The sequence below is a fragment of the Sorex fumeus genome, unplaced genomic scaffold (assembly GCF_029834395.1).
Source record: "Sorex fumeus unplaced genomic scaffold, SorFum_2.1 ptg000007l, whole genome shotgun sequence".
Lineage (NCBI taxonomy): Eukaryota > Metazoa > Chordata > Mammalia > Eulipotyphla > Soricidae > Sorex > Sorex fumeus.
The window spans coordinates 6,374,583-6,388,532 of NW_026606064.1; the positions used below are offsets into that span (position 1 = coordinate 6,374,583).

At 35.6% G+C, this 13,950-nt stretch overlaps 2 protein-coding genes across 2 annotated transcripts; both read right to left on the reverse strand.

Moving 5' to 3' along the window:
- Nucleotides 1–6,392: 6,392 nt before the first annotated feature.
- On the reverse strand, nt 6,393–6,814 carry LOC130042706 (elongation factor 1-alpha 1-like). The gene has a single exon (XM_056134856.1). It carries the CDS (start codon nt 6,714–6,716, stop codon nt 6,393–6,395), a length of 324 nt encoding a protein of 107 aa, XP_055990831.1. The 5' UTR covers nt 6,717–6,814.
- A 699-nt stretch (nt 6,815–7,513) lies between these two features.
- On the reverse strand, nt 7,514–8,452 carry LOC130044304 (olfactory receptor 4C15-like). Its single transcript, XM_056136999.1, has one exon. It carries the CDS (start codon nt 8,447–8,449, stop codon nt 7,514–7,516), a length of 936 nt encoding a protein of 311 aa, XP_055992974.1. The 5' UTR covers nt 8,450–8,452.
- Between the last annotated feature and the right edge of the window lie 5,498 nt (nt 8,453–13,950).

Below are 13,950 nucleotides of genomic sequence, written 5' to 3' on the forward strand. Positions count from 1 at the left end.
ATCTCAGAACTTAGGGATCTCTTGGGGCTCTGACCTTGTAATTGACCTCCATGGTGTCCCCACAGCCAAGAATTTCTTTCTGATTATTTTGGCAACAAAATACTTTTCTCATAAAGTAATGACTCTTAAAACAATACAAATTTCTGTTTTAACCTTTAAGTGAGTACAATTTTCCAAATTATGTGAAAATTTGTAGTAGATTAACTTTAAAATTAGTGTGGGATGGAGGAGAGCGACATCTCAACAGACTGCAGTGCTTTTAGGAGGCCTAGACTTGAGGCAACACCTGGTCCCCAACCTTAGGAGTGATCCTTGAGCAGAGAAACAGAAAATGATCCTGAACAACATCAGGTGTGACCCAAAAGGAAACCAATAAAAAGTTTTTTTCTTAAATTTAAATAATTCTGTCAATTTTGAGTAATTTTACCTATCATTATATTTCTATATCAGTCATTCTAAAAGAATATGATAAAAGTTTATCCATATCCTCCCTGTCAAATGTGCCTTAAACCCATTGTAAATGTGATACAGTATCAGTATTTAGCATAATAATAAAAGAGTTATTTGTTTGTCTACCCACCTAAACACTTTACTTTTCATGATAATCTGGGAATTACCTTCTCTTCAGATCCTTTTGTCTATTCAAAGTAGAGTTGTGTTTATCTGAATACTTAGAAATTTGATGTACTAATATTGATGTTAGTTTTAAATTCTTCTCTATTTTTCTTATATTTTTATAAATGCATTTTTAAACTTTATGATTTCATGCTGATGGAGTTCACTTAAAGAGTAAGACAAAACTACTGCAACAAATACAAAAGCCTCTCAGACTTCCTCCACTGAAATATATCTGATCAAAAAGGGATAGAAATATCAAATTTTGTAAGTGATTCTAGTCAATTCAGGAGCATGAAAAATAACACTAATAATGTTACGTACTATATCTCAATGTTTAATCCTTCCTGAAATCACAAAAATACAATTTATACATCTCACCCTGTGTCAGAAATATCAAATATCAAATTTGTATTATTGATAACAATTATAAAATTTAGTGGAGTTTTTCTTTTTTAATGAAGGACTTTGTTATTTTATGTACATCACTTTTCAAGTCAACTAGACTTTTACTGAAATATTCAATGGTATGTTTTATATTAATAGTCTATGAGATGTGAAAAATATTTGATTCTCAGTGCACTAAATTAGTAGCCTTTAGATAGCCCCTCAAATCTCATATACCTGATTTAAAGGAGCCTTTAAGATACCAAAACTGAAAGTTATAGGACGAATAAATGAAATGCTGATGGAGAGTTGAAAGAAATAAGGCATGCTTCTATTCTAACAATAGTGTCTCCAAACACACTCCCCAAATATTTGTTTCCATATACCACATACTAATCACTGTTTATGATAGCACAAGTGCTGTTCTTTTGACATAGATATGTTATTTCACTTCTGTTTTCAAAGTCTCAGGTTTTGTAAGTATAATATAAAATTTTTAAATACAATATAGCCTCAGAAAAGTTTATGACTAGTTCTCACGCACACAATTAAATAACAGGCCTGTATTTCTGGTCAATTCAGAAACATGAAAACAACACTGATAGTTTTAAGTGTTATATTACAATTTTAATTTTTCCTGAAATGACAAAAATTCAAATTATAGATCTCACCCTGTGTCAATCTCTGGAAAATTCTGGTGATGACAAATTCATGCTCTCTGTAGATAAATATCCATGCAGACGCTGATGAACAATTGAAGTTTGTTCCAAAATCCTAGTGTAAATTCTATGGGAAAAATTAAAAGCATCTCTGGCTAACAGAAGAGAGTGTTTCCCATTGCTTGTGCAGCACTGCTCTCAACGTGATTTGGGGTGAATGTGGATAAAGAAATCCAACTTACTTCCTGGCTAAATGTAATTTAAGAGGTTTCCCTGCACAATTACAAACCTATAGAATGTCTCATATTCCCCTGAGATCTTGGACATTTACAAACAATAATGTTTTCAGTGCTTGGTACCTTACTCAACTTTGATATACCTGACTAATTAGGATTTTTATTTTTCATTCTTTACACCTTTTTAAAAATATCTCCTAGATTTCTCTTTGAAGATGCTTGCATTCTATCAGAAGAAAACATGGGATATTTATGGGTGAAATATATTGTACTTGCAGAATAAGCCTGATTCTGCCTGAGATAGGCAGAATTTTACTAACAGTTTCTATTATCTATAAACATAAGTGCTTAAATATCAAATATTCTTCTTATAAGAGAAAGAATGATTGTCAGAAAGTTATGGTGTTTTTACTGATCATAAAATATTTTTCTGTACTAGAACTGTGACTGATATGTCATAAAAATGCGTTTCCTGGATATACTTTTATATTTCTAATTACATCTCTCACTTTCCAAAATTGGCATGGATTAATTTCCCATTGGCTCTATTTCTTCACATTCTAACAATCATTTTAATTATTCAATATTATTCAATACGGTATAATATTATTCAGCATACCATTTTGTAACTCAGAAATTTCAAAGCATATAATTATCACTTGTAGGTTTGAAATAATAACCATATAGAAAGATAGAAAGAAATTCATATACGTATATTTTATATATATATGTGTGTGTGTGTGTGTGTGTGTGTGTGTGTGTGTGCATGTGTGTGTATACCACATTTAGTGGTGCCCAAGGATGATTGTGGGCCAAGACTTTGGGATCACATATGGTGGTGAGGATTAAACACATTTTGGCAACATGCAAAGCAACTACTTACACACAGTACTATCTTTCCAGCCCACAAAGAATTTTACATGACAGTAAAGCAGGAATTTGGGTTCTAGAAGTTAAAAATTCCTAGGAAATGAATAGATTGACCATGAAGATTCAAAATGCCAATGAAGTAGAGTTATAGTCTATTCAGTTCCAGATCTCTTCATTACCCGCAACATAGCTCATTGGTCTATCTAAATATTTCAACTTTGAGCTTTATAAAAATAGGATTTAATAGAAATTTGTATTTTTACCTTCTCTGATTAATGCTTTGCTTTATTTTATGTTTTTCTGCAAATTGATTTCCTTTCAGGGGAGATGAACAACTAACACAAAAAACATAGAGTTCCTGAATGTAAATATATTTTATCAACTTGAGGCATGATTATGGAGCTATATTTGACATTATATGCATGTAAGAGACTAAATGCAAATGCAATTTTATCATTGAAAAACTGTTACAAGCCACTTCACTCTTTGTTTCCTTCCCTGTGGTATTTGATAGAATTTTGTGTTAAAATATTAAGTCCTACTGCTGTACTCTGTACATTGTAAGACACACTTGAGTCACAATGTTCTTCCTTTAGTATTCTTTACACATCCTCTGATGTCTAAGAGACTAGAGAGGAAAGAGAGTTTTTAGTTGTCTGGTTAAAGAGAGCTTTATAAAGAATGAGTGCTAACAGAGAACTAACACAAAATGATGCATGTGCTTCATTTCTAATTTATATTTAATTGAAAATTAAAAAAAGAAAAAGGATTTCATTATGAAATTAGTTTCCTTCAGCCACTTCCCCCAACTATATGTTTCCAATAACAAATATTTATTGAGTGTGATTTATTTCACAGATGCTGCTCTATAGAGATTGATATAATTTCGCTTGCCAATCCAGTAGTAAATATAATACAAATTTTGAAAATTGACTTTGAGCCAAAAGCTTATGTAATTAGTTGAAGTGTGATCTAGTTAAATGATAAACCTATGGTTCTCTTAAATTCAGAAGGCTCTGATTCAACATTCACCATTTTAAGTTCTATTATTATAAACTTCGAATCTTCTCTAAATTTTTCAGTGAACCAGGGTTATTTAGTAATTTATTTATTGACTTATTTTGCTTTTTGGGTCACACTTGGCAATGCACAGGGGTCACTTTTGGCTCGGTACGCAGGGATTACCCCCTTGCAGTGCTCAGGAGACCATATGAGATGCTGGGAAAAGAACCCAGATCAGCTGCGAGCAAGGCAAATGCCCTATCCCCTGTGCTATGGCTCCAGCTCCAAACTGGGTTTATTTTTTTTTTTCGCTGAAAACTCTGAGCCTTTTTGGAGTTGAGATGCCCAAAATTCCATCTCCTACCTCCTGTACTATCAGAATCTACAGCAGCCATATCCACATTTCACCCCAAAGCCATGTAAGCCCATCTACCTGTCCTGTTTCAGAGACTAAAAATTAAATCTTTAAAGAGATCAGTAGGGGCCAAAATTTTTCAATACCCTGTCCTGGCTGAGGGTTTATTTTAAAAGGGGATGACACAGGTTTCCACCCCACAAAAGCCCCAGCAGTACACTCAGATCTCAACATCTGCCACCATGCTCCAGATAGACTGCCTGGTTAAATATTCTGGATTTGTCTGGAGGGCACAGCCCGTGCCATTTCTTCAAAGCATAAAATTCTCGAATCCCAGTAGGAGCACCTCTGATTGGTTGAGAATGTATCTTAGATGCCAAATCTGTCTGTCTGTCCTCCCGTTGTTTATCGATTTGCTTGAGCGGGCCCAGTAACATCTCCATTGTGAGACTTCTTGTTACTGTGTTTGGCATATTGAATACTCTAGGTAGCTTGCCAGACTCTCCCAGAGGGGCGGAGGAATCGAACCCGGCTCGGCCAGGCTGGCTGCGTGCAAGGCAAAAGCCCTACTGCTGTGCTATCACTCCAGCCCAGATGCCAAATAATATACTTAAAATATTTTAAACATCCTCTGCACCATAGAATGTCACCGTTTGCTCTGGATGACAGTCTGGACCCAGTAGAGTAAAACTGATATAAAATGTCAGAAGAGGAATGATAAAAATTACTTTAGAAAAATCAGAGTTTACCTCCATAAACGGGCTGGAGCAATAGCACAGTGGTAAGGCATTTGCCTTGCACGCAGACAACATGGCCGACCTGAGTTCGATTCCTCTGCCCCTCTCAGAGAGCCCGGCAAGCTACCGAGAGTATCTCACCCGCACGACAGAGCCTGGCAAGCTCCCCGTGATGTATTCGATATGCCAAACACAGTAACAACAAGTCTCATGATGGAAACGTTACTGGGCCCGCTCGAGAAAATCGATGAACAAGGGGAGGACCATGACCATGACCGTGACCTCCATAAAATAGACCTTTATAGATTTTAAATCAAGAACTTATGAGGTGAACTTATAGGAAGGTAATATAAAACCATATGAGCCAGATTATGCAATGTTTTAATTTAATAATCACGTGAAAATTTAAGGCCACAAGTACAGGAAATCAGTGCTGGGCTATAAGCAGTCTCATTTGCGATGAACACCTCTTCAGAATTTTGGTGGATTCAGCCATTACTCCCTCAAAGTCTTTGTGAAGGTTTGGCAGTAGGAAGTTAAAAGTAGAGAGAGGAAGAGCGCTGGTACAGTGGGTAGAACATTGCCTTGTACTCCAAAGACTCAGGTTGAAAACTTGGCATCCTACATGTTCCCCCAAACACTGCCAGGATTAATTCCTGAGAGCAGAGAAAGGAACATGTCTGGATGTGATTAAAAAAAAAAAAGAAAAGAATAGAGCATGAGATTACCATATTAAAACTCTTGATTCTTATTTTAGTTTGTTGGATTTTTTTTTATTTGGGGCCATACACAGCTGTGCTCAGGAAATTTTTCTGGACTCAGAAGCTCAGAACTCAGGGATTACTTCTCTCAGAGCTCAGGGACCATGTGGTATTGTGAGTATAAAACCTGGATTCAATTGCATGGAAGACAAGTATCTTTCCTGTTGTACTATCTCTTCAGCTTTAGTCTGCTGACAGTTTAGAAAATCAAAATGATATCTTATGCTAAAAGTAAATGATGTTCTTTTTTTCATTGCTATTTTTGCTTTATGGAGTGCACGTGCTATACAGCCTATATTGTACACATACTAGTGCATTGATATTCATGCTCAAATCAAAGAAAAACTGTGGCAAATAAAAATAAAGTTTTCAAGAGTCTGGTGAAACAAGTACAGTTCTTTTTACATGTTTCTACAGAAATACTATGTAGTTCAAATTTTTCAAAAAAGGGTTCTATTAAAACCTTTTACAAAGCTGACGTCAATGTCCTAGTGCCTAAATTAGCTACATTATTTTACATGTCACAAAGAAGAAATTGAATTTTATGTTGATTTTAGAAAAGGTTTGTGAATATCACACTAGCAGAATCTTTAATGTATAAATGCACTCCATGTACATTTAAAATCTTGTACAGTTCAATCAGATATTTTGCAGGACATAGCCTAAAGAAAATTTTGAAACTAAAGAAACTTTTTAGATTTCTAAATACAAAAATTTACTCTTTAGAAAAATTGAACAAACTTTGTTCCTAATCCATAAACGTACTTCAATTACAAATTCTTTATAATTATAACACATATAAAGTCTCTGTGTCCTGGAGTATCAATCATGGTCACGTAGTACATGCTGGTCTTGAACTTCCACAGCGAGGTATCAATGGTGATGCCACACTCACGCTCCACTTTCAGTTTATCGAATACCCAGTCGTACTTGAAGCAGCCCTTTCCGATCTCGGCAGACTCCTTCTCAAATTTCTCGATCGTTCTCTTGTTGATGCTGCCACATTTGTAGATCAGGTGGCCAGTGGTGTTGGACTTGCCCGAGTCTACGTGTCCGATGACGACGATGTTGATGTGAGTCTTTTCCTCTCCCATTTCAGCTGGCACTTAGCTGTGGTTTTCACAACACCTGTGTTCTGGTGGCAAACCCGTTGCGAGAAAGACCATTGAGGGCGACTACAGCACTTATATATGGTTCTGGACCACTGGACTAGAGCCGTTACTGACTGGATTCCACGGGAGGTCAAAAAAAACTACGTGGCTGGCCACCTACCAGATGGTCACACTTCTTCATCAAAATCCTGAAAAATCGGTTTGAGGCTCTTCATGTTCCTAGAATGAACAGACGCCACTGGGCGACACCAGCACATTACATGGACAAATGGAGACGTTACTAGCACCTGCTCGAGCAAATCGACGATTAATGGGAAGTGAAGAGATCAAGTGATATAACACAGTTGGCAAACACTGATAATGTATTTCAGTTAAGATTTTCTAATGGCTAAATTTTAAATATAGATGCAATTAAACACTATTGATTATTTTTCTTTTTGGGTCACACCCGGTGATGCACAGGGATTATTCCTGGTCCATGCACTCAGACATTACTCCTGTCGGTGCTCAGGGGACCATATGGGCTGCTTTGAATCGAACCCAGGTTGGCCACATGCAAGGAAAATTCCCTACCCGCTGTGCATTGCTCCAGCCCCATCAACTCTAACTTGTGAGTAAGAATTCGAAGGTGATTTTCAAGACAGTGAAATATTTTCACAAACTCTTATAATTTATGTTGTTTATAGCCTCACGTTCAATCAAATTGTACAGCTACATAATATTACATCAAGAGAATTTTAAAGTTTTTACAAGAAATTGTATTTTCTGTGCATAATGATTTATTTTTTATCATAAATAGTTATTAATTGTTTCCACAATTTGGTGATGGCATTCTTCATCTCTTTATTCCTGAAAGTATAAATTAAAGGATTGAGCAGAGGAGTTAGCATGGTGTAGAATATCTCCACCATTTTATCAAAGTAGAAAGCAGTTGGAGGTCGTGCATACTCAAATATACATGGGACAAACAACATAACCACAACAGCAATGTGAGATCCACAGGTGGAGAGGGCTTTCCTCTGTCCTTCAGTACTGTGACTTCTCAGAGAGAACAGAATGACCCCATAAGACACAAGCAACATGGAAAAGATTAGGATGCAGATGAATCCACTGTTGGCCACAACCAAAAGGCCAAAGACATAAGTATCAGTGCAGGCAAGCTTCAGTAATGGGAACAAGTCACATGCAAAATGATCAATGATATTGAGACCACAGAAGGGCAGCTGAGAAGTAAAGGCAATTTGGATGATGGAATGAAGAAGTCCCCCAGTCCAGGCTACTCCAATCAAAATGCTACAGAGCCTTGAGGTCATGATGGAAGAATAGTGTAAAGGCTTACAGATGGCCACATACCTGTCATAGGCCATGGCTGTGAGGACGATCATCTCTGCCCCACCAAAGAAGTGTCCAGCAAAGACCTGTGTCATACAGCCTCCAAAGGAGATGGTTTTCTTTTCATCAAGAAGGTCAACAATCATTTTTGGCGCAGTGACAGAGGAGAGGCACACATCCAGGAAGGATAGAAAAGCCAGGAAGAAGTACATAGGGGAGCCCACGAGTGTTGGACTGCTCAGGATGGTCACTACTATCAGCAGGTTGCCACCAACAGTTGCAATGTAGACAACCAGAACTATAACAAATATTATTTTCTGAATGTCTGGATTCTGTGAGAGTCCCAGGAGGACAAATTCAGTTACAAAACTTTGGTTTTTCATGAATTCCACGGAGAAGCTCTAAGCTACCAGAGCAGGCATATAGTATCTGCAAACGAACAAAATGCACACATCAGACCTTTTCAATAACACATACACCAACCAAAAATTTTATTATTAGGATAAATTATCATTCATTCTCTACATTTATGAGATGCAATGTTAGAGATTAGAAAAATGAGGTTGTGGGGGAGAGCTGGTCAAATGTCTGGATCACATGCTCTTAAAGGTAAAGGTAAAGGTAAAGGCCCTCCCGTTGATCGTCGATTTGCTCGAGCGGGCCCAGTAACGTCTCCATTGGAGACTTTGTTGTTACTGTGTCTGGCATATCGAATACTCTCGGTAGCTTGCCGGGCTCTCCGAGAGGGACGGAGGAATCGAACTCGGGTCGGCCATGTTGGCCACTTATAAGGCGAACGCCCTACCCGCTGTGCTATCGCTCCTGCCACATGCTCTTAAATTATATTGAAATTGCATCACAATCTTACGTGAAAATGTTGAGAAGTAATTTTTTGCCAATTGTCAATTCTAATTATTTAGAAGTAAATTTCTTTAGTGGATTGTAAAGAGTGACCCTATTAATTTTTAGATTCATGAGTTTTTGATATATAATTACTCTTTTATTTCCTTCTCTTCTATATTTTTATTTACTTATAAGCATACAACATATTCTCATATTGATTTTGTAGTCTGACATTTATTTTATCAACTTTTTTACTTCAAGTTTTTTGATGACCATTTTAGTTCGTAATGTAAAATATCACATCATTTGTGGGTAGTAATAATTTGAAGTCTGTAGAATTTCTTTTAGTTCATTTCCTTGCCTTCTTGTTGTGGCTAAGAATCAAAAAAATCTTAGGTAGAGGTGGTGAAAATGCACATATTACAGAAAAAGCTTAAAGTTTTCCCTCTGAAGTATAATGTTCCTGTGGAATTGTTGAATATAGTCTTTAAGTATTGAGTTAGGTTTATTAAACTTGCATATTGTTGAGGGTTTTAATATATGAATTTTCTCCTCTCAACTTTTTCCTTAAGGGTTGAGAAGATGGGATGGTGGGGGGTTATTTACACTTTGGTGGCAGAATGTTTGAAGTAGCATTATCAGAAGAAAACAATAATATAGACACTATTGTAACCCATATTACCTCAATAAATTATTTTTAAAAAGATATCCAGAATTCACATCTGATTTTTCAGTTTTTAGGAAAAATTATTCATTAGTTGTGTTAAGCATTGAATTAGAGTTGAAAAAGAACCAATTTTTTTGACATCTGTGATAAATGTATAACTTATCTACAAATAAAATGGGGGAAAAAATGCATCCTGATTCAAGTTATTTTAAAAGTCATAGTTACCTCACTAATTTTGGGAAAGATAAATTATCTAGAGCTCTTAAGATGAATTATTTGTTTTTAAAAGAGCACAAAACCTATGAAAAATGCCAACTTTTATTAATAGACATTTACTTCAACAAATATACATGTGTTAATCTTTACTAATTATTTTTATTAAGTACACAAATAATTAAAAATTTCTATCATTATGAAGTAAATTTTAAATTCAATTATGCCATTAAGAAGCATTATTCTGGCAGTATTGACTATAAACAGCCTTTGTTATATCCTTTTATCCTCTCTTGCCTAGAGGAAACTCATTTTGTAAAAGAAAAATTTTGTGTCCAAGGGATAGTGCAGCAGGTAGGACACTTGCCTTGCACTGGACTAACCTGCCTCTGTCTGGTGCTACATATAATCCTGGAGCACTGTCATGTATTGTCACTCAGTCCAGAACCAGGTTTCAGCCCTGAGCACCATCAAGTGTGATCCCAAAACCAAAAATCAAGTTTTAATTAAAAATAAAATAAAAGATAAGAGCTGTTCACCCTTATCTAGCACATTCTCGAGACAGGTCTATTTCAAATTTTTAGAATATCTTCTGAAATATATTTTCATTGATAGCATATGTGTGCATATCACAGAATTATTATGATAATGATTCTCATTCATTATCCATAATTAGAATACGTAAAATGTTACCTACCGTAAAATGCCCTTAACTAGTAGAGGTTGCCATCCTCTGCTATTTACAAACCTGAGAAAACTCTCCCTTTGGTTATGCAGAAAATTACTAAAGCACTTTATCGTCTATAGATTGCCACAGCATCAAAAATGATTGTGTTAATAGACACAATAATAGATTTTTTGCTAGTGTTCTTTGTTTCTTTGTTTTTTTGCTTTTTAGGTCACACCCAGCAATGCTCAGGGGTTACTCCTGGCTCTGCACTAAGGAATTACTTCTGACAGTGCTTGAGTGACCATTTGGGATCCTTGGAATCGAATCAAAGTCAGCCACGTGAAGGCAAATGCCTTACCCACTGGGCTATCGCTCCACCTCGATTTTATGTTTATATGTACATAGTATACAGGTCTTCTATTTTTAATATATAAGTGAGTATATGCTTATTATAACAATTAAACCTTCATGGTCTCATGAATATCAAGTATAGTTGTCAAACAAAGCATTGCTACTAAAGCTATTAACTGCTTTTGGTTTAACTGAGATCATCAGACTCAAATACACCTAGCATCAAAATTAGTATCCTCCATGCATTTCTATTAGTTCATGGGTCAAACGACTTAAAGTTTCAGTGATACATATTCTATTTATGTAACTGGTTTAGTAAAAATACCTTTTAGAAAAATTCTTATGAGAAAAAATAAGAAAATACAAATGTATTTCCAAAAGAGAAAGTGTCAAAAAGTCCCAAAGCTAGGGACACAGAGAAAATGGAAATGAATTTATGAAACTTATGTTTCATCCTGAAAACAGCTTTCAAGTCCATTTTCTAATGATTTATTTATGAAAAACATAACATTTTGGATATAGGCAGATATAGCACTTAAAAACCATGAATGTCTTAATAATGACCAGATTAATTGTTCGTACCCTGAATCCCATGAATGAGAAGGTGTCACTCATTTTTTTTTCAAGACAAGGTATCATTCATCTTTACATTAGCTTCATTGAAAACTATCACAGGGAGAAATCTCAGGAGTGAATTTTAATTTTAGGAGTGACCAGGTCTCCTATGTCAGTCTAACCATGAAGCAACCACAAACTCTCCACTTTCTAATCTAGAATTTGCTAACGGAGATACCATTTTAAAATTTAAATATCCACAACACAAAAGCCAAAAATCCCTCTACTTTCATGAAAACATGGACAGCATAAAGTACTGGATATTACCATGAAGGTTCTTTATCAAGGGATTTATGATTTTAAGTTCATTGTAAGTTATAGGGAACAGGTGAAAAATAAGAAAGTATAGCAATTTAGTACATTATTTTATTACATATGATTCAGAATGCCATCCTGGGCATTCATCAAAAAAATATATGCAAACACTACTTCAAAAGAGTATTTGTACTGCTTGGGCCATGTCAGGAATCTTCAGCAGCCATCATGGGAATCAATTTAAAATTAAAATTACAGAGGATTGCATAAACAGCTGTGGTAGAAATATTCAAAGGTAGCCCAGTACCACACTTCTTAAAATGATGAACTTACACTTTGGTGTAGAATGGATGGATCTGGTGGTGGTTATGCTAAGTGAATTAAGTAAGGAAATATGAAACAATTATCAGATACCTTTGCTCATATGTGAAATGTGAATTGCTAAAAAAAAATCTGACAAGACACTTTATTACCATGAAGTTTCTTTGTCATGCGGTTTATGATTTTAAGTTTGTTGTAAGTTATAGAGAACAGGTAAAAAATAAAGTATAGCGATTCAATACATTATCTTATTACATATGATTCAGAATGCCATCCTGGGCATTCACCCAAAAAAGATAGGCAAACACCACTTCAAAAGAGTATTTGTACTGCCTGGGTCATGTCAGGAATCTTCAGTTACCATTAATGGAATCAATCCAAAAATAAAATAACAGAGGTCCACATAAACAGTTGTGGTAGAAATATTCAAAGTTAAACCAGCACAACACTTTTAAAAATGATGAACTTACACTTTGGTGTAGAATGGATGGATCTGGTGGTGGTTATGCTAAGTGAATTAAGTAAGGAAATATGAAACAATTATCAGATAACTTTGCTCTTATGTGAAATGTGAATTGCTAAAAAAAAAATCTGACAAGACACTTATCTTTTAAAATCAGTGAAATGGTTACTAAAGGGAAAGGGGAGGGGGTAAAAATTAAAAAAGGAGTCTTTGGGGGTTTGGGATAGCAGTATAATATGAGGTATGGTAAAGGTGAACATTACATACATAGTTGTATGATACTGAAACCCTAAATATAAGAAGTCAAAGAAAAATTAATAGATAAATTAAAATTAAGTAGGAAGAACTTGACCCAAATTCAGCTTGTTGACTTTGTGGCAATTTACCCAATAAAGCCAATCCTATTGGCATCTTTGACCTCCATCTAGCAGCCTCTTGGTAGAGAAGAAGAGGAACAAACACACAAAGAAACAAATGCACACAAGGACTGGTCAAGGGTTAGGGTCTCCTGGGCAGGCATGAGTGAGCTCACTGGCTCATTTTTTTCAATACAGTGTCCCTACCTCACTGTGACTTCCAACAGTGAGCCATTGTTCAAGTTCATAGAGACATTAAGGACAATTGTAAGCCCATCCAAATTCAGTAAGAGAATTAAGAGCAGAGGCTGTGATATTTCACACAGCCAATCAACAGGCATCCTTTGTTAGCTGGTGATGATTTATAGATGGTTTTGGAACTAATTGTGCAGGGAGGTTTTAAGAATGCTGCCTACCTGGGAAACATAGTGGACGTGACTATAGAATTTTAATGCAAATAAAAATCAATTATCAATATTGTGTACTTTTGCTATTTTTTTGGTACCCAGAGACTCTCTAGATCTTTGTTTTTTTATTAGGGGGATGATTTTCTACAATGGTATTGAATTCTTAGAGGAGAATAGAGGTATTATTTGAAAAGATAAGGATCTGTAAATATAACAGCATATTTTATTGGAAAAAAGGAAAATTATTCTCTCATCATTTTACACAATTTTTTGGTAATATTTGAAGAAATTCATCAGAAATTAATATGGATTTTCATGGACCAGTGATTAATCTACAGTCAGAAGATACTTGAAATTTGAACACTCCTGAAGAATAATATGTTCTTTAATACAATATTTAAACCATCATTCATGTGTCTTATCATCTGTAAGCTCAGGAGGAAATCAGATATATCTCGAATCTTCTATTTTTAGTTTGTGTTCTGTTTTGCTTTTATTTGGGGCCTCCCTCAGTGGTGCTCAGGATGTTTTCCTGGCTCTTTGCTCAGGAATCTTTCCTGGCAGGGCTCAGCAGATCCCATATAATGCTGTGAACGAAACCCAGGATCGCAAAGTGCAAAGGAAACACCCGACCTGCTGTACTACAGCCCTCGTCTTGTTTTCTATCCAGAATAATTTGTTTACATGCTTGGAACTAACACGCTAACATACTGTATAATTTTA

Coding starts and splice junctions, on each gene's coding strand:
- LOC130042706 (XM_056134856.1), bottom strand. CDS start 6,716: ATGGGAGAGGAAAAGACTCACATCAACATCGTCGTCATCGGACACGTA.
- LOC130044304 (XM_056136999.1), bottom strand. CDS start 8,449: ATGAAAAACCAAAGTTTTGTAACTGAATTTGTCCTCCTGGGACTCTCA.